The sequence below is a fragment of the Alligator mississippiensis genome, chromosome 1, assembly GCF_030867095.1.
Source record: "Alligator mississippiensis isolate rAllMis1 chromosome 1, rAllMis1, whole genome shotgun sequence".
Lineage (NCBI taxonomy): Eukaryota > Metazoa > Chordata > Crocodylia > Alligatoridae > Alligator > Alligator mississippiensis.
Genome location: NC_081824.1, coordinates 307,396,057 through 307,416,717, shown reverse-complemented (window position 1 = coordinate 307,416,717; position 20,661 = coordinate 307,396,057). Strand labels below are relative to the sequence as shown.

Genomic DNA, 20,661 nt, shown 5'->3' with positions numbered 1-20,661 from the left:
CTGGTCAGACCGCATTTGGAATACTGCGTTCAATTTTGGGCGCCACACTTCAAGAGAGATGTGGATAACCTGGAGAGGGTCCAGAGAAGGGCCACTCGTATGGTTAAGGGCTTGCAGGTCAAGCCCTATGAGGAGAGACTGGGGCACCTGGACCTCTTCAGCCTCCGCAAGAGAAGGTTGAGAGGCAACCTTGTGGCTGCCTATAAGTTCATCACGGGGGCACAGAAGGGAATTGGTGAGGTTTTATTCACCAAGGCGCCCCCAGGGGTTACAAGAAATAATGGCCACAAGCTAGCAGAGAGCAGATTTAGACTGGACATTAGGAAGAACTTCTTCACAGTTCGAGTGGCCAAGGTCTGGAATGGGCTCCCAAGGGAGGTGGTGCTCTCCCCTACCCTGGGGGTCTTCAAGAGGAGGTTAGATAGGCATCTACCTGGGGTCATCTAGACCCAGCACTCTTTCCTGCCTATGCAGGGGGTCGGACTCGATGATCTATTGAGGTCCCTTCCGACCCTAGCATCCATGAATCTATGAATCCAAATAATAAGAGTTCTCAACAATGCTGAAACCATGTAGTTCATGCAATAGCAATTTGGGCGTGCCCTGTTGGGGGGAGGGAAATTAGCTCTTTGTGGTTTTTCTTTCCTAATTTTCTATTATTTGGGGCTAAAAGATACTTAAAAATCTAGTACTATAAATATAGAAAGTAAGGAGAAAAAAGTAATAAAAAAGAAAAAAGAAGTATGAGAAATTCCTCTGCAGTGAATGATCACTTTGCTTTCCTCAACCCAAACATGGTACCTACCCCTAAGATTAGGCCCTGCTTAAAACCACCTACAGTGTCACAGTAAAAATCTTGAGATGAATATGTACAATTTACATATATTGCACCTAAATTAACTCAAGTTAAGCATAACATACAATTATTAACCAACCTATAGACAGTCCAACCATTAGATCATACTCAAAACCCTGTCTGCATGTACTTCCAAGAGCCTATAAAAAACTGTCAGTCTAATTAGTATATTAGCTAATCAGAAAAACTCTGACATATAGAATAAAACAAAAGTCATGGATAGAAAGAAAAACACATGCCAAGGGTTAATTTGTAGGACAACAAAATGCTAAGTCAGCTTAAATTTTCTTCAAAGTTGCCTCAGATGTGAATCTATCAGGTAGTAGGTGGTAGGTGACTGCTCCTTAGGTCCCCTGCTCTCAGCAGAGCCCAATCCAAGGCAGCCTCCCTTCTTCCTTGGCCCTGCCAGACTATCAGTGGTCAACTGAAAGCTGCTGAAAAGTAGGAAATGACCAAAAGAGGAAAAAGACCGAACCTAAGCTAAACAAAGCAGCTGAAGGAAAAGCCCACAAAATACTAATATCAGGTGCAAGTAAAAATAAATCTGGATTAAAAAATAAGGAAGAGAAAGAGTGAACTAGGAGGCAAAGACAAGATGAAAATGGCCTATTCTTCGAGAGAAGAAATGCATACAGTGTGGGCTTGTTCCAAAATGGACTGAAGTCAATAAGAATTTTCTAATAACAGTCAGCTCTGGATCAGGCTCTATATTATTAAATTAACCAACTAAATATGAGCCAAAGAAACCTTTTAACTTGCTCAGAGATTCAAGGAGCTATTCTCTCCAGAAGCTTTTAATATTAACAATTATATTTGAAGTTAAAGGAGGAGTGATATGTTAGAACATAGGCTTAGGGCCTGAGGGAGCCAGTTCAAGTCAGGGCGGGAGGGCAGGTGCTTGGACGCAGCTGCCACTCGCTTTTCTCCTTGAGGTGGCAAGGAGAGCATACCTGCAGTCAACACCCCAGATAACAAATGCCACCAAAACCTCATGTCTTGGAGCTGAATCCATTGCTCCACAGGCCGTATCTAGTCCATGGGCTGTAGATTGCTGACTGCTGTGTTAAAAGACTTTCAGAGAGCTAATGCTAGTTACTGCTGCACATGGAAGTAGTGGCTTACTATCTGTACAAGGCATTTACTTCTGTTACAACCACATGCGTGCATCTCTGTGGTCCTTGTGCCCAGCTGCACCCCAATTTTAGCAGATTCTTTAGAAAATTCTTTGGAGGATACAGTAAGAGTTTCCAAGTTTAGACATAAATTGAGGACAAAAATAGCTGCTTGAAGTGCAAAGCTGTTTCACAGCTTGAAATTAGAGTATGAAGTAACAGATATTATTATTGCTATTTTGCTCTTGTTTTACATTTAGGCTTTTTATTGCTTAAAGGACCACTGCCTGTGGGATTCATTATGTGAATACTGACTGCTTCCTCATGGGAGCTCTAATGTGAATTGTAAGTTTTAAAAACCATTTCTAATAGTCAAAAGGATTGAACCAAAATTCAGTAGGAAGCCTACTTGCTGGAGTCTGTGTAACAGAATGTGATACAAAATGTGGAGGAGAAGAGATAAGAATTTGCGGCCACCATACAAAAAAGTTTGCTGGAAAGGAGAATAGACTTTTACATCTCTCTTTTCTAACTCTAGTAGTCATTTGCTGGCAGTGAAAACGCGATGCATGAGAAGAAGAATGTCTTCTTAGCAACTGAAGAAGAGCTGGGAAGCCAAGTTTATTAGCTCTATTATCTTTCAGTGCCTTTGGAACCACTCACAAAAGAAACACAGTATCTATCTATCTATCTATCTATAGATATGAGATTATTTTGACTGAGATCCAGATCCAAATGAGTAAAGAACTAAATCTAATAGCACTTTACAGTTTGACCCTGTAGGAAAAATATGGTATGAGAAAGAAGGATAAAAATGTACTTCATTATCTAGATGGAATGAGTAGCAAAGATAGAACTATCTGAAATCATACCTGATTGTAGAGTAGATTTTTTATAAGATAAAGAAGTCTGCATTAAAATGCACTAATGAGATTTTCCCAAACAATCACATATAAATAGATGAAAAAAAAATGATCTGTAAATGGATTCGGTGGACACACGTAATTTTAATATTTAAAATTTGATTTAAATAGTATGCAGCCTTTCTGGAATTTTTTTTCTTGTTCATACATGTATTTATAAATATGTTCTGCTTTGCAAGAGCTTGAGAAAATTAACAAACAAATACAATGTATTTAGGGTGACAAAACACTGAAGAAAAAAACAAAAAAGAGTTATCCACATTGGCATCATTAAAAAGGGAAGAAAGGATCAGCAGTGATCAAGATACTTAACATTGCTAAAACAGATCAATATATTTTTTTTTTTAATTTGGGCTGTAAAGCCAAGGGGAAACCTGCCCAGGAATCAGAATCTATACACTAGGGCTATGACAGTCATAGCCCAATTATCTATTCCAGTTCTTAAAGTATGCCTAATATTTTATCTATTCCAGTTCTTGAAGTATGCCTAATCTTTTGCTACTTCAGGTAAGTGGTTAAGACTAAATGACATTAAGATAGAGATATAGGACATCAGTTATCAGAATCTTAATTTATACCGTACTTTATCTCTACTCATCAGTCTGATTCAGTAACTTGTCACTCTTGATGCTGTACAAGTAATAACTTCTCTTTTTACATTTCTAATATATATGCCATATATTTTAAAATTTGAATCCACATACTGATAAGTTTGGTATCAAGTTTTACACAAGACGTGATCGTTTCACTCACTTATTCAAACAATTTTGTTTTATGGCTTTTCAATGGAAGCATTAGGAAGGGGTTCAGATGAGCAATTATTCCCTTCTTGCTTGATGGCTCTAACAGGGAATGAGGTCCCCTATAATTGTTAAAGGTATTGCATAATTAACTGGTTAATTGCAGTTAGCTATTTTGCATGTGTATAGGTATCACACAATAAAAAGCTCCAACAAGCTCTAAAATTAGTCCTTGAAAATGTGTACTAACTTTATATCTAGTTGCTATCAAATGTTAATGTGCACATATAGCAGGGTCTCTCCTGAGGCTGGAAGACCCCTCAGCTAACAGGGCTTCCAGCTGCAGGGGTGCACTGGGCCACCATGAAATCCCCAAGCCCTGGGGATTGCTGCTGCCATGATCCCCAAGGCTTGGGGGTGCATGAAACCCCTGGCCCACATGGGGCTACCAGCCACAGAGGTGTGCCATGCTCAGCTAGGGCTGGGAGTCCCAAAACTAAGGGTACTCCTAGTCCCAGCAGCTGCCAATTCTGGGTCCTAGCAGAACCCCGGTGTTGCCAGGACCCAGAGTCCGGCAGCTATGGATGCTGGGTTCCAGCAGTGTGCATCCTGGTGCTGGGACCCAGCTGGATCCCAGCAGCTGTGGGGGATGGCTGTGATCTCGCAACCCCAGGGATGTGTGAAGCCCCTGGGGCTTGGGGGTCACAGCAGCCCCAGTATTCCAGCCTCAGGGGTGCATGAAGCCCCTGGGGCTGTGTAATCTTGGCTACCATGATTTCCTAGCCTTGGGGGTGCGTGAAACCCCCAGGAATGAGAGAATGCTGTTGCTGCGATCTTCCGGCCTCAGGGGTTTCATGCAGCCAGTGAGGCTGGGGGATGGCAGTTACTGCATTTCCCAGTCCCAGGAGTGCATGTGGTGTCCCCATGGCTGAAGTCCCTCAGCTGAGGGGGCTCTCAGCTGAGAGAGCTTGCTCCTAGCCTGCATGAGAAGATCTAATGCACGATCCCACAATTGTGCCTTCTGCCATGCACTTCTGGCATGGCAGGAGTCATGACTGTGTGGATCATGCATTAGATCCCATTGTGCCTCTATCTGCACATGTAGAGACAGGCTTTTAAATGCAAGACATTCTTCATCAGGTTTCATAGAAAGCACAACATTCAAAGCTTATCTAACTTCATCCAAACTACATAGTTGGTCCGATAAAAGATACTGCACTAATAAATTCTTGCCGCTAACACAATTTCTGGACCACGTAGTCACAGCTGCAACATCACACTTATACTACCAAAATACTAAACTAATAATTTTTCAGGTATGTGGAGATGTCATTAATTTCCCAAGTATCCTGATCTGCATTTACTCCACAAATATATGTTATGATTAATGTAGGTTTATTAACAAAATCTCTTTAGTTCATATTTCACTGTGGGATCTCTGAATGAGATAATGCTTCCCTATCCAGTAACTCACAGAGTTTTGAGTCTCACAATGTAGTTTCGTTCATTTTAATTTATACTCATCCATTCAAAGCATCCCCTCAGTAGAATCAAGACAAAGGTATTTTTGTGAAACTTTTCTGGATATCATATTGATGCCATATTTTGCTACTTGTGATTGGTGTGTAATTTAATTTTCTTTACTCATCAATATCAATGACATTTGTAGAAATATCTTGCCAAAATATGATAATTAAATCTCATGTTTCCAGGTAGAAAATTATTGTAGGGGGACAGAAAGGAATGTCTGTTTCTGCCACATAAAGCACTGTACAATTGTCATGGACTATTACCAGGGACATGGATGATTCTTTCTTTGGTATAATTGGCATGGGTCCAATTCCTGGTACCTAGAGTCAAACTCAATACATGAGAATACAAAAATTCTTTACATATATATTTCAAGGACTGCAAAAGATGACACCTTGTAGAAACATGTAGTATAAACAGGAAACTAGTACCTTGTGTCTGCTTGAGTGGAAGATGGAAAGCAGATTCCTTACTGAAGGATTTGCGTACGACAGATGCACTGACACGATGTATGGGTTGTTCGTGATCTAAGAAAAAAAAAAGGAAAAAAGTTATCTTCTACTTCAATGTCATATTCAAGGAAAGAAATTCACTGAAGGTTGAAATGTGATCAAAGAATTTCTCTAATGAATGAGCTTCACAGAGTTCTTCAAAGTATACTTTTAAATAGGAGATGACAGCTTTTTTTTAAATATCTCCCTATGTTTTAATCACTCTCCTGAGCATGGTGAAGATAAGTGTAGATTTAAAGATGAAAACCCAGTTAACTATCTTTACAATAAAACACACACATTAAAAAAAATAAAAGGTTGAGTAAAAATCTTGTCAATTAAACAGGTACTCAGTGTACAAAAGAAATTGCCCACCTGTGATCCAGCTTCAATCATATAAGAAAATATGGCTCACATCATCAGAGTCCTCTGTTCTATGCAGCAGTATGCTGCATGTAAAGATTTCAATATCAGGGTGAAGAGATGGGCAATGGGACAAAACAGGTGATGGTATGAAACAGAAGCAGACCCTTGACAATAAGTGACCTGGAGCTAAAAAATTAGCTGTCAGACAGTATGAAAAATGCTTCTTTTAATAGGCAGTAGCAATGACACCAATTACACAGACTCTGATTGGTTACTAGTCCATTGAAATCCTGTCTAGTTAAATCCACACTGTAGTTTTCAGATGGGGATGACCGTTTCATATATGTATCATTTTGAAAATATTTAAACCTAGACAGAGAAGATAGAGGATTTATAGGTACATCATCTTTTGTTTTTTTATGCATTTAGAAGCATGGGAACTGCACAGGCATGGACTTATCTACGCATATAGCTCAGCCTGTGGCTGTTCAAAATCAAATATGTTGTATTAATATCTAGAAAGAAGATATTAGAAAGAACTGTTTGCATCCCACACAGCCCCCTATGAGACATGCACCTTGTTTTTGGAAGGCAAAACAAAGAAAAGATTTTTTGAGAGTCATGGTTGAATGCTGGCTGCATGAAGCAGGAACGAAGTCTACCCTTCAGTGACACTCACTCTCTCCTTGCAGGGAATGCTTTAACCCTGTCACAATCATTGCAGAATGCATGCAGCTCGGAGTCCAGCATAGAGCCAGCCCCCAAGAAGCCATTCCAGCACCCCCATGTTTCTGTTCTGGCATGAAAGCCAGCTTTCTTACTTAAAACATACAGCCCAGTTTTGGCGGGCTAATCTTCTGGGGGAAAGGTGTATTTGGTATGCAAGTAAATGTGGTATTTCATGCAGTTTCAATCCTAACAAGCTCAAGGCCACAAATGAGGCCATGAATTATAAGAAAATATGAAAGAAAAGAGTGAAAATAGGAGGACATTTTATTACAAGGGTGGGCAAAATATGGCCCATGGGCCTGATTTGGCAAGCCAAGGGATTCTATCCAGAACAGCACCCATTCCAGGGACAGGCAGGGAGCAGTTTGCAGCTCTGCCCTGGGCCCAGGCTCTGACCTCAGCTCCACAGCGCCCCTCACTGCACTTGGTTTGCACTGTAGCGGCTCGCATCTCAGCAGTGCAGGGCAACCCTAATGGATCGTGTCTGGATTAGGATGCCCCACACAGCTGGGCCATGTCGCCCTGCAGCCGCGCCACATTGGGGCTGCCTGCGCACACCTGTGCTGGGGCGGGGGTAGTGGGGGCTGGGTCATGGGCATATGTTCCACCCCACTCCTGGGATCATAGATTCATAGATTCATAGATGTTAGGGCCGGAAGGGACCTCAATAGATCATCGAGTCCGACCCCCTGCATAGGCAGGAAAGAGTGCTGGGTCTAGATGACCCCAGCTAGATGGTTATCTAACCTCCTCTTGAAGACCCCCAGGGTAGGGGAGAGCACCACCTCCCTTGAGTTGGACTGGTCACAATCCATTGGGGCTGCCCTGCGCTGCCAGCTGCAAGCAGCCATGGTTTGAACCAGGTGCAGTGCGGGACAAGGCGGGGCAAAGCCACAATACGTTCCCCACACATCCCTGCAACAGCAGAGGAACTAGCATCCGTCTCAGAGATGTGCAGGGACCAGATTGTGTTTCTGTTCCAGTTCCAGCCCTGTGCTGGAACTGCCCCATGATCCTGGCCCTGGCCCCACCCACTGCTCCCTGCCCACCTGCTTGCAGCCCCATCCCATCCACTCAGCTGAGTGCACCTTGCCTGCAGAGGTCCTGGGCCAGTCTCCATGGAGATCTCACCCACCTGCTTCAGCCAATGCTCCAAGTGGTCGATGCAGGGCAGATGGACCTGAGGCCAGATAGGCCCAATTGCCCCTCACTCCCCACCCTAGCCTACAAGAGCAGACCAAAATTTCCTGAGCGGCCCTCCAGCCCAAATAATTGCCCACCCGTGTCTTCCTGGCTACACATTTTCTATCCTTGCTGTTAGGCATATTTTTAAGCCAGTGCTATACTATTGACCTTTCTGAACTAATTCTAAATACACAGATAAAGAAAGAGACTGGGAGACATCTAGGGAGCTATCCAGGAAATACTGTCAGGGCTACAATTGGGACATAGGTGGTTGGGGCTTGGTCCTAGAGGGTCACAAGCAACAGATCAGGAAACAACAAGGTCAGGGAACCTAGGGACCCAGTTACAGTCAGGGGAAAGAAGCAAGCATCTCTAGAGGCCAAAGACTCTAAGCAACTAAGATGTGGTGACCTTGGGTAGAATGATAAAGCCAAGGGAAAGTTAGGAAAAGGAGGCAGGGATGTAGCCTGGACCCAGGGGCATCTGGATCAGGCAGCTATAGCTGCATGGAACTGGGACCTGAACAATTAGCAAGCTAAGATGCAAGTCAGGAACTAGCTCTCAAGGGTCAGGGGCCTGAACTGGAGTCTGGAAGTACAAGGGGTTAAGGAGCCAGCAAGGCAGTCTGGAAGCACAAGGCCAGATTCTGAAGCTACAAGTCAGCAGGCACAAACCAGGAACAGGGATGAAGCCATCAGGCCTGGGAACAAGAAACCAGGGACAAACAAGCAGGACCCAGGAACTGGAAAACCACACATAAAAGGTGGGAACCAGAAAATTAAGAACAAGGGGTCAGTTGCCCAAAGCTAGTCAAAAGAAAAAATCTATCCTGTTGAGAAGCCTGATAAGCACTGGACGGCTGCTGCTTATAAGCAGCCAACCATACTCATGCAGAGAACTGGGGTCAACTGGGGATAATTTACCCTACTTGCTGCACTGACTCCTAACATAATGGTATATAAAAAATCACTGCACGATGTGGCAATGAGGCTAGGGTTTTTATTCTGACAAACTTCAAGTTAGGCAAGAAGAAAGTGAGTAGCTGTGAGAATTCCTTGAAGGAGGGAGACCTAGCTTCTGAGGATGTGCCCTGATAATCAAAAGATATTCAAAGGATATGTTTCATTGCAGAACTGGAGAGAAAATACAACTCACATACAGTACAAAAGGATTGTTAGTACATATCCAACTAACCTGAAAGTGACCGAATGCTGCTGTATTTAGCTTGCTATACTTGTTGGGGGTTCTGAAGAAAATGTATAATTAAACCTTGTGGCTAGGGACAGACATTACACATAAATTGGTTTAAGTGATCAGAAACTGGTTTAAACCTGTAACAGAACAGACATTCAGTGTACATAAATCAGCTTGAAAATGGCCAAAATCAGTTTGAGATAAACCTGGTTGAATGTAGTATCAGACTTAACTGATTGGCTCAAACTGGTTTATGCAATGTCTGTCCCAGACCCCTTCCTGTTTTAACTTAAACCAGAGTATTTCAGCATCCTGGCATGCTCTCTGGGCTGGGCTGGGCTCTCTGCTCCAGTCCAGTAGGGCTGGCCCTGACCCTCTGCTCCCCAGCCAGAGCAGGGACATGCAGGGATGGGCAGGGTTGGGGGTCTGGCCAGAGAGGGGTTTCATTCCCCCCTCCCTTTCCCACCAGCAGGGACTCGAGCTGGGTCTGCCAAGCACTCCCCCCTGCCCTCGCTGATGCAGCCGCAGGCCAGCGTGGCCCCTGAGGGGGCAGGGAGGGGGGTTATTCTCCCCTCTATTCCCACTGCCCCCGAGAACTGCAGCCGGGTCAGCTTGCCCCAACTGCCGCCAACCAGCAGAATAAGCACCCTCCTGTCTTCTCTGCCAGACACTGCAGCAAGGAGGAATAACCCCAGTCGCTGCTCCCCACAAGGGGCCCTGCTGGCTGGCATCTGCCCTGCTAGGTGTGGGCTGGCTGGGGACCAGGCTTCCCAGGCCAGCTCAGAGGTGGTGGTGGGCCCCGAGTCCAACAGCCACCACCACCATGCCCCCTGCCCTGTGCATCACCCTGGGCTGCAGCTGTACAAGTAGCTGAGGGCTGGCCAGGGCAGGGGGCCATTCTGCCCCCCCTCGTCTGCAGCTGTCACTGCCACTACTGTGCTACACTGCTGCGATGGGGGGAAGGAAGCTTCTGCTCCACGAGCAGAGCTCCAGCTCCAGCTCCTGGATGCCTTGGAAAGCAGAAGGTGCCCAGGCGGGAGGCTTCAGTCCGGGGCCTGCTGCTGGAGCTCCACATGTGGGGCACAAACCATGGGGCAGAAGATCCCCGCTCCACCACCTCCCTGAGTGGTAAAAATGGGAGGGGGAGTCACTGCCACAGGTGAGGGGAAGCTGGCTTGCCCAGCAGTGCTTTCTCCCCTCACCTCCATCTGTGGCTCCAGCCGTACCACACAGTGCCGAGGTAGCTTTCCACCTGTTCGCCTTCTGCCTTCCAAGGTGTCCAGGAGCTGGAGCTTCCATTCCACAGGTGGGGCAGAAGCTTCCTGCCCCCCACCCCAGTGGCATGACGCAGCACAGCAGTGGCAGTGGCAGCTGCAGACGAGGGTGACAGCACCCACCCCAGCCAGCCCACAGTTGCTCATGCAGCTCAGGGTGCTGCATAGGGCAGGGGGCATGGCGGTGATGGCTTCCAGGATCGGGACCCACCGCCACCTCCGAGCTGGCCCGGGAAGCCCGGTCCCCAACCAGCCCCCTCCTGACAGGGCCAGACGCCGGCCAGCAGGGCCCCTTGTGGGGAGCAGGGACCGGAGTTATTCCCCCTTCCTCCAGTGTCTGGTGGAGGGGAAAGGAGAGGGCATATTTTGCCATTCAGTGGCAGTCAGTGCAGGCAGTCCCCCAGAGGCAATGGGGGTAGAGGGGAGAATAACTCCTCTCCCTGCCCTCTCAGGAGCCACGCTGGCCTGTGGCTGCAGCAGCAAGGTGGGGAGGCATCCGTCAGATCCAGCTCAGGTCCCTACCAGTGGGACAGAGAGGAGGAACGAAACCCCTCTCCAGGCAGTTTGGCACCAGCTGGCCACCTGCCACCCCCAGCATAGCTTCCCTACAGCCAAGGGCACACTCTAGTGCCCCCAGCTCTTGGCCTGAGCAACTGCAGGAATATGCCCGCATGTTTGTGTGGTTACAAACCAGTTCAACCTAGCCAAGTTAGACTAACCTGCAAAGGTTGAATCAATTCAGGCTCTGGCTTTTTGAATGCCTGTCCCTAGCCTGTAAGAGTTGCTAGAACAATTCTGCTTGACTGCTGAACAGCAAAGGACAGTGGCAGAATACATGGGAAAAGCAGGGTTATTTTCTTTTACAGGATCTCAGTCTCTTAACTCTTACAAGCAGAAAGCCAGATCCTCAGTTGCTCCTACTGACCTACACCTCAGCTGGTACGTAAATCAGCATAGCCCCACTGAAGTCTGAGATTTGAGCCTGGAATTTATTTCCATAAAATATAACTGTGTCAGAGTTTTTGTTAAATAACTGTATTCTTTATTCATCTAATATGCAATGTAATGTTACCTAGTGTTCAGTATATATATATCATCATCAACATTACCAACAAAAAAAGAGCAATTTTCCTCTGTCTCTTTTCCCCTCTCCCTCCCTCTCTCTCTTTTTAATCTATATCCATGTTAAAATCACAGGTGTAAATCATCACCTGGCTGGAAATCAATAGGGATCTCACAGAGATTACACTCAGTGCATAAAAATAAGTCTTCACAGGATCAGGGCTCATCATGAAAGCCCAGTTCTATGTGACACAGAATGAAATAATACACGTTAAATTGTGGTTTCATTCTCTTAAATTCATACCAAGCATTATCTGAAAAAAATGTATCCATTTCACAAAGTATTACATACAAAATACGCACATCAGGTAATTCCTCAGTGTGCACTGACTTGCCACATCCATAGTGTAGACCTTACTAGTGCAACATGACCCACTTCAGCCCCTCACAACAGATTACCAGAGATGGGAAACAATCTCAGTGGACACAACTCTGAAATAGAGGTTTCCTAAATGCCTTTATTTGGGCTGGCTGCTGACATGCACACATGCAAAGTAAATCACTTATTGCTACTATGGGCTTGAGTTTTAGCAGATGTCTGACAGAGTCCCCTGTTTCCTGGACAACAGTCCTGCTGGCAGACCTTTTCCCATAGAGACTAAACTTTGTCTTTAACTTATAATAAAATAAAGCTACATAAGGGCATCAAACTCCAAAGCTGGGCATCCAAACTCCAAACACAGTTGATTTTTTTCACTTGTCTTTCTCTCCTACTCTTTATACTGAGACCCCATTTGCATCCAGTAGCAAAACAGGGATGAGGGGGTATTGTAAGAGAAAGAGTTTCTTTTGGATTTCTGAAAGGTCCCCAACTAGACTCATGAGCACAGCTTTGGACTGTTCTTCAAATCTTCTATATATGACAGATGGAGTTCTGGAGGATGTCAGGAATAGCTACAGAGTTTCCCAAATATCCAGGCTACCAAAAAAGGATCCGAAGAGGGTGTGGTGGCACGGTTACACCCCCTTTTGGATCATGCAGCCAAGGCCTTTTTTTAAGGCCCTGAATAAGGTAAGAATCTCCCCACTCTTAGCACCCTCTCCCTTTCCCTCTGTGCTAAGAGGTACCTCTGCTCCTTCTCCTTTCCCCACCACTGCTGCCACTGTCCCCAGGGTTCAGCCAGGGACAACAGTGGGACAAGGAGGAACAGATTCCACCAGATCTTTGCCAGATCACTCCGGGTGTTCTTTGCCAGCGCTGGAGCAGGAACAGGGAGGAAGAACTAGCTTGCCGCTGCCACTGTCCTCACCTGAGCTCAACTTTTTGTTCAGCTGCTCCTCATGGCCCCAGCTCAAGTGGGGTAGGAGCAGCTGGAACAAAAAAGGCAAGTGGGTCCAGAGGCATATGTAGAAAAGGCAAGAGATGGGAGGGTAGGGGGCACTGAGCACGTTTGAGAAGGCAGGAGGAGCTGAGAGAGCCTGAAGGGAGTTTTTTACCTAATTTGAGGACTCAAAAAAGTCTCTAGCTGCTGCTCCTGTGACATGGTCTGTCTGCCCTGATAGGGAAGGCGGAGGCTGGGAATGGGAAAATGCTGCCACCCCTGCATCATTGCTTATTGCTCTTACACCCGCATTTTTAAAATCCTATCAACCTATGCAGGTGACAGTAGTGAATTTGATGGATCTCTCCTGGTTCGTTGTTCTGCTAAGTTGTCATATAACCCTTTTCCTGAAAACTATCAGTCAGAACCTCCACTATTCTCCTGCAGGGAATGACCCTCAAGCCTGTGAGTTTCAAACTTCAGTAACCAACTTGGACCCAAATGTTTGGTGTAGAGACAGGGGTACTCAAAGGATAGGAGTCTGTTTTTAAACACCTAACACAAGATGAATGGGAAAAATGTGTGTCAGTTTAACCACAGCACCAGGATAATGGTATGCAAATCATATTTATTACATCAAGATACTGTAATGGAACTAACGGTTCTGAAACCTTACTCTATAAAATTAATTAGCCTAGCGGTGCCCCCTATTGTTTTCCCAAGACTCTAATGTGCTACACCGATTACTGCAAGTTTTTCTTTCTAGGCATATTCCTCCTGTGATTGGCATTTTGCAATGTTCATATTATACTTCAAACATATATACACAGCAATAAAGTTATTTTTCACAAAACTGTTCAGCTAACCTTTGGGGATATGGTTACTATAAACTAATTACATTCTATGAAATTAAAACATTGGGTTATGCTTCATGATGTCCCAGAAGCATACTTTATATTTTCATAACCTCACTATATGTTGTGCCTCAGTATCTTAATTGGTGGTTAACATCATGTTGCAATTATACCAAAAATCAACACATGTCAGCATTTTATTTTAAACTGATTAACCAATCTCAAAATTAATCTGAAAAACTAGAGAGAATTGTTTATATTTGTGCTAATTAAGCCCAAATTGATTTATAGTTGTTATAACATTTCCAATATACTTGGACTGTAAGGAAAATTTTATTTTTTAAATATATTTCTCTGTAACTTTCCTTTAGTTCAGTTAAATATATTAATAAAGGGAGGACATAAGTACTAAAGAGACATCCTAGAGCATGCTGTAACCTGTCAGCTAAGCAACTGACAATTTCAGCCTGGAAATTTATATGATGGAGCTACTATATGTACAACTATATTGTAAATTCTGTTAGCTTTTGTAATCTGCAGTATGAGCCAACTATTCTAATGTGAAAGTGAACAAGTCCTAGCTAAATCCCATTTCAAATATTGCTACAGAGATCAGTTTTGCTTAAGAGAAATACAAAAGTAGATAACACCAGATCCCAAAGATGAACCAATTACCTATTCCTAATTGATTACTAATTAACAAAGAGACTTTAATCCTTTATTTGAACATGGCTTTTCAGTTATTTGGATGCTTTTTAAAAAAAAATTACTAGTTGCACTTTTTCCTGAAACTTACAGATATCCTCCTCCCTTCTGCCCCATGTCCTCCAAAGTGGCTTCTAATACATAAAGCTATATTCACTTGAAGTAACTATTTGATTAGAATAAAGGATTTTGGTGCTAACAGCCAACATTTGTGACCAGATTCTACTTCTAAGGCCTTATCAGTACTGGAAAGTATTAAGTATTTTTGTAGTCATCACTGGTATATGCTGGTATCATTACCATTTGTGCCAGTGCAGCTAATACCAACCTGAAACAGCTAAACAAGTGCAAAAGTTGGCCAAGACAACATATATTAGAAGATCTGAACCATCAGTGGCCATCTATGGTTGTAGCTATAAAGCAGTTCAAATCCCCTAATATAGACAAGGTCTTATGCCCCTGGACAGACCTGCTGTAGTCAGTGGGAGAATTCATGTAAATAACAGTTGTACAATGAGGCCCTTGATCTAAATGGGGTAAAATCTTAGTTGCACTGAAGGCAATGACAAAACTCCAAGTGATTTCAGAGGGGCCAGGATTTCCTTCCTGATACAAATAACATTTGTATTATTAAATAGCAAATGGTTTTATTTTCTGTTAAAAAAAAAAATTAAAAGCAGCTACTGCTCCAGTATTATTCAAAATTTACACATTCAGAAATAATGTTTAGAAATGTTCCTGGTTGATTTGATTTGAAAAATTAAAATGATCAAACTGTTGACTCTTTATACATTAACTATGTCCATGAAGTTTACCAAACTATTTATATTGTAATTCACCAAATGTACTATTTTGTAGACAATTTTTACATACATCTAGGGTCAAAGTTGACTCATACAATAGAAATAGTAATCTCATCCTCATGTTCTGAGAACGTAGCTCAGCCAGCTTGTTCTGAAATTCATCCTGTAACACACTGTTTTAAACAATTTCAATGCTTGTACATTCTGTCAGTTCTGATGTTTAATGTTCATACATCTCCAGCCTGGATCTCCTATTTCCCTTGTACCCTCTTTTAATTCTTTCTATTACATGTCCTGAAGCACAATTGCTAAAGATCACGATCAATCAGACTGTTCATTCTGCCTACTGATTTACTACTTTCTGCCAGTTTCCACATGTAGTTGTGTTCTGCCTCTGTGTTGGCCTCCTAACAACACTGGCAATGAGTATGGAAGGTCCAATGAAGTCTAATTAAATAAAATAGTGAATGCCAATAACACACATTACTGCTAAAAGACAGCTTGAAAGGTTTTGGTATGTTAAAATTGTCTGCATTTACATAACTAAACCTACGACTCTATGCCCAAATTATTCCTGTTCAGTGAAACAGATTAATTTAAAGACACACACACACACACACACACACACACACACACATATATATATATATATGGATCTATTTGGTTTTGGATGACAGACAGAACAGTTAGTTCTAGCCTTTGGATTAATATTTTTTTTCAAGAAAATAAAAGGTTTAAAGAATCACTGAACAATTGGTCATCACCCTTTCTATAAGGATTACAATAATGGGTTCTTAAGTGTCACCTAGCATGCGGATGATTTTATTACTTGAGATGGAATTGAAAGCCAATAAAGCTTTCATTCCTAGGCAGAAAAAAGAAAACTTTGCATATTTTATGTTGCTAATCCATTGTAAGCAATTAACCCCAAATGTAAAGTTATTGTTATGATTAATGGTAAATGCTATTGTGTTCTTTATGTACTTTCCCCATTTCATTTGTATTTTTCCAATTGTACATGTTAATTGCTTCAAGAGCTCCAAAAACAAAGGTGGACGCATCATTTTAAAATCAATTAAAACAAAATGTAGAACTTCTATCTTACATAGGATTGGAAAGTAACAAGCCTTTTCTAGAAGGCAGTAGTGTGACTTTACTTGCAATAATATCTCATTCTTGGAAAGTTCTGGATACCTAAAGATTTAGACAAACTGGGCAACCTTTAAAGAAATGCAACATATTTCATCAACCAGGGAGCTAACTGGTTGAAAGCAATGAAAAAACTTAAAAGCTAATATATGCACAATGTAGTTTAGTTGTGTATTTATTACAGGCACACATGTCAATCCTTACAAACTACCCCAACAAAATGTTTCTACGGGTGGGAGAGGGCCATTATAGTTGCTCCTATGCTACGAATTCTCTCTCCATCCAGTGAACATAATGAAGGGAAAGGGATGAGTGTTTCCACACCCTAATGATACCTATCAGCAGTCTGGTTTTGGAATCATAGCTTCCTCTAGGTTACACTTGGAGAACAGACCAGCATAAAAATACCCATCATCAAGGGTTCAAGAAAATTAGCCTAATTATAAAAAAATCAATAACATTCACCTGTTTTTACAATGGAGTCTGTCTCTGTAAATCAGAAGTCCTATTTAAAGCACAAATACATTAAGGCCATTGGCAGGTGTTCATTTAAAAATGCCATGGGATCTGATCTCTAATCCCAAAAATCACGCTTCCTGCCATACATGAGAAGATGCAGGATTTTGGGATGGGGATCAGATTCCAATTGAGCCCTATTTGCCAGTGCATCATCCTGGGTGCCCCGGAGACCAGTAAGTTGAAAGCTGGTGGGCCTGACAATCAGCTGATTGTTGCCTGCCCTCAAGACCACATCAGGGCTCAAATGGACTCCTGTGTGGTCCCAGAGCCAGCTGACAATCAGGTGATTGGATTATTAGCCAAAGGAGACTTCACTAGGACTGTTTAGAGATTCTGGTCCAGTCCCAACCCTGCTGCAAACATTCAATTTAAGGCATGAATATTTTTTGCATAATATATTTTTTGTGTAATATTTTTGTGGCTGGTTTCTTTTTTTGTGGCACTGCTAATTACCTGAACATGTGGCCATGTTACTACTGAAGATGTGGTTAAGAAACTAATCATGGGGTTAAATGTAATGCCTACTAGGGACCTAAATTATTAAATGTTAAAAAATCAAATAAGAACAGGAATCTCAGAAGAATCAGGGAAGCAAGGAAAGAGGACCCAAAGTCAGACATGACTGGTAAGCTTAATACCATTTTGGGGTAAGCTTGTTTTAAGAAAAATTTTGTTGCTATGACAATGAATTTTGTTAATTTAATTCCAGGGTAAATTGAGATCTTGGAAGAAACTATCAATAATAAGGAAAACCTACTTTCCACATCACCAGCTATGGACAGTACACGTAAAGTAAATTTTAATACAGATTTATCAAACCCACACTTATCCCTTACTTTTGATTCCAATTTGAGTGAGAGTTTTAATTCACTGCCTGGCTGTATCCTGTATCTTTCCTGAGATAAGACCTGGATACATAACACAGCCCTATAATGGAAAAATGAAGGCAATAATAGTGCTTCAGGTATTTCTCATGTCTTTAATAGCTGCTATGGTTAAAGGAAACAAAGAAAGAAATAGTTTTAGATTAATTAACAGTAATTAAAAATTAATTTGTGATTTGAAACCACATCTAAAAGCACATAATATTTCATTTAAGGCAATTAATGGAAAACTGACAAACAATGAAATGTCAGGTAACAGGCCTAGTAACAAAATCCTGAACAGTGAGGATGTCATTTCAATAGATAAAGTGACAGATCCAGATTCCAACTAACCAAAAAACTTCTGCCTCTGTTTTTTTTAATCATTTGTAGGCTTATTAGAAACATAAAAAAAAGACTAAGAGAGCAAAATATTTTATTACTCGATTTTTATTCACATAAAATATTTGTTTTAAAAAGGAAGCAGAAAATTGCACGATTTTAAGCCAAAAGATTAAAAATCTTTCTTCTGCCATTGGAAAATATTTATTTATCCAGAATTCAATCCTTGAAAAACTCAGTTACATACATCCACCATGCAAGTTGGTTGTAAGAGTTTATATGTTAAGCAATTGTTGACAACTGGTGCAGTCAATTACACTCTTAATGGAGTAGTAATTAAGAAAGATACCCTACCTCTCCATAGTAAGGAAGTTAATAAACAGTTGAGGACCTCAGTTGTCACCTGTGATGGTCCTATTGTTGCATCTGTGGACTCAAGGGACTGACTAGATCCTAAAGAGAAGCAAACTGCTACATCTTTAGTGAGATTGGTCTCTTGGTCTGAACATGACTGGGTTTTCAAACAAGTTATCTGACTTAGTGTGGAGAGTTTTTATTAATGATTTTACAAGAAATGTGGTATGGGAAAATGGTGTGTACTCCTGGAGTATTTCATTTTATTCAAAGTAGCTGAAAGGATAGAACTAAAGGGCAAGTGCAGGGAGGCTTCATTATATTCATCTCAATAAGGAGTCTGATTGAGGGATTAGAAATTGAAATGGATTCTATCTATTAGCAGTCTTCATTGAATTTTGTGGTGAATCCCTTTTGATTCCTATCAACATTTATTTCCCACCATTCACATCAAGACAGAATACAGTCTTGAAATGGGAATTGCTATATAACATCTTGAGGTGATCTAAATAAACTCTCAGAATTAGAAATAATAATAGCAAGGGATTTTATTTTAATGCTAGAATTGGTGGTGTCAACACCCACTATAATGAGGATGCCATAAATGAAATACAGGGAATCCCCCCAGCAAGATATTAAATGAAGGGAGGCAATCCCTCTTGAAATGTATTGCAGAAGAGAATTTTGGGAATGCTTAATGGACAAACTAGTAATGATTTACCTGGGGCATGCACACTTGTTACAACTCAGGGAGCGAGCATATTTCTGTTAATGGAAAATATTAATTACCGAGTTAATGAAATAAAAACAGTCTGGTTTTTTTCTAATAATTTGGACTCTATTCTATACTCCTTAGGTGTATTTGCTTATTTGCAAAAAGAATGCAGGCCAAAATCAACCAGAAATCCTCTATTTTATTGTCTGCTGCTTCATTTCATGTTTTTTTTGGTACTATTCTATACTAATGTGCAGAGTGGATACAGAATGTGTTTGGTGATTTTGAGGCCTGGAAGCCACATGAGTACCACCTAGATGTTTTAAAAGTGGATTAGGAACTGGCCTATACTTACTATATATATAAAATTGAAAGTTCCACTTCCTAGTTAGATTTTTCTTTTGAAAATATCAGTTTTGTATATAGCGATAGAAATGACAAATGCTTCTACAGAAAGCAAATCAAAGTATGTGTATACTTTTCTGAAAAAGTCCTGAATACATAAATCAATTATCTTATTGCTATTGGGGGGGGGAGGGGGGAGCGGTGTTTTGTTTTTAACATGCCATCACTGGTAATTGAAAGAAGAAATGAACATCCCATAGTAACCAGATTTTAAAATTCAAGACAATTTTAAAGTTTCATCCTGCTTTGTTTTTCTTTTGTACCATAATCTTTATAGGGTTAATCCCCTCAAACAAAGCATTTGATAGCTCCATTGCAGAAGACCACAGGAATCATTATTTCAGCTCCACTGACGTGTATTTAATTTACAGAAAATGGAGAATGAAAACAGTTTCTAATGTGCAAGAGCCAACATAAGAGTTTTTCATTCTTTAAGTCAGCTTGTTTCTATACTGTGTTTATTGCTGAGAATCTTTTTGGGCCAAGTTAATGATCTATATTTAAAAAAGAGATTGTATCTTAATTAAACTACTCAAACAAGGACAGTTTGTGTGAATTTAAGACAGTCTCTCAGAAAGTCACAGTTCAGCAGTCTTTAGTATCCATGTTTAAACTATTTAAATACTTTCTGATGGAAATATACTGTGGAGAGGACTGCTTGCTCTCATATCCTTTTTGTGAACAATGTATTAGATTAGCATTTTACAAATAATAGCTGAGTACTCAAATACTATTAAAGATACCATTTGGCATTATATTTATGCTTAAGATTTGCAGCTATGTTGTTATAATTGCTCTTGTTGCTGTGCAAACCAAGAAAATATTGACCTGTATTTTACAGTAGTATAAAACAGGCTGTCCTCTTTGAAGTGCATGAGGAAGAGATGAAGTCAAGGTTGCAAAATATATCTTCTACTTCAAGAAGTATAGGCTGACTATGTAGGGTTGGCTTTACAGCCACTTCTTTACAGGTCCTTTTACAGATATTTAGGGCAGATAAACATAAGGGGAAGATTAAATGAACCAATACAAGGGAAATAAAGCACTTGGCTATGAGTTAAGAAAAATAACCTGATTTAATGTTATTTGTACATGTGTCAGTTTACCAAATACTTCAGTTGTTCCGAGATGGCAGTTTTATGAATGGGGTTGATTGGAAAGATATTCC

At 41.5% G+C, this 20,661-nt stretch overlaps 1 protein-coding gene across 1 annotated transcript in view; it reads right to left on the bottom strand.

Annotated features, from left to right (window-relative positions):
• The window catches only part of CFAP47 (cilia and flagella associated protein 47), a 773,444-nt gene that overhangs the window by 157,426 nt on the left and 595,357 nt on the right, over positions 1–20,661 (bottom strand). Inside the window, exon 57 of the mRNA XM_059724382.1 lies at positions 5,593–5,688. Coding sequence (XP_059580365.1) covers positions 5,593–5,688 — 96 coding nt within the window. The remainder of the gene's footprint in view (positions 1–5,592; positions 5,689–20,661) is intronic.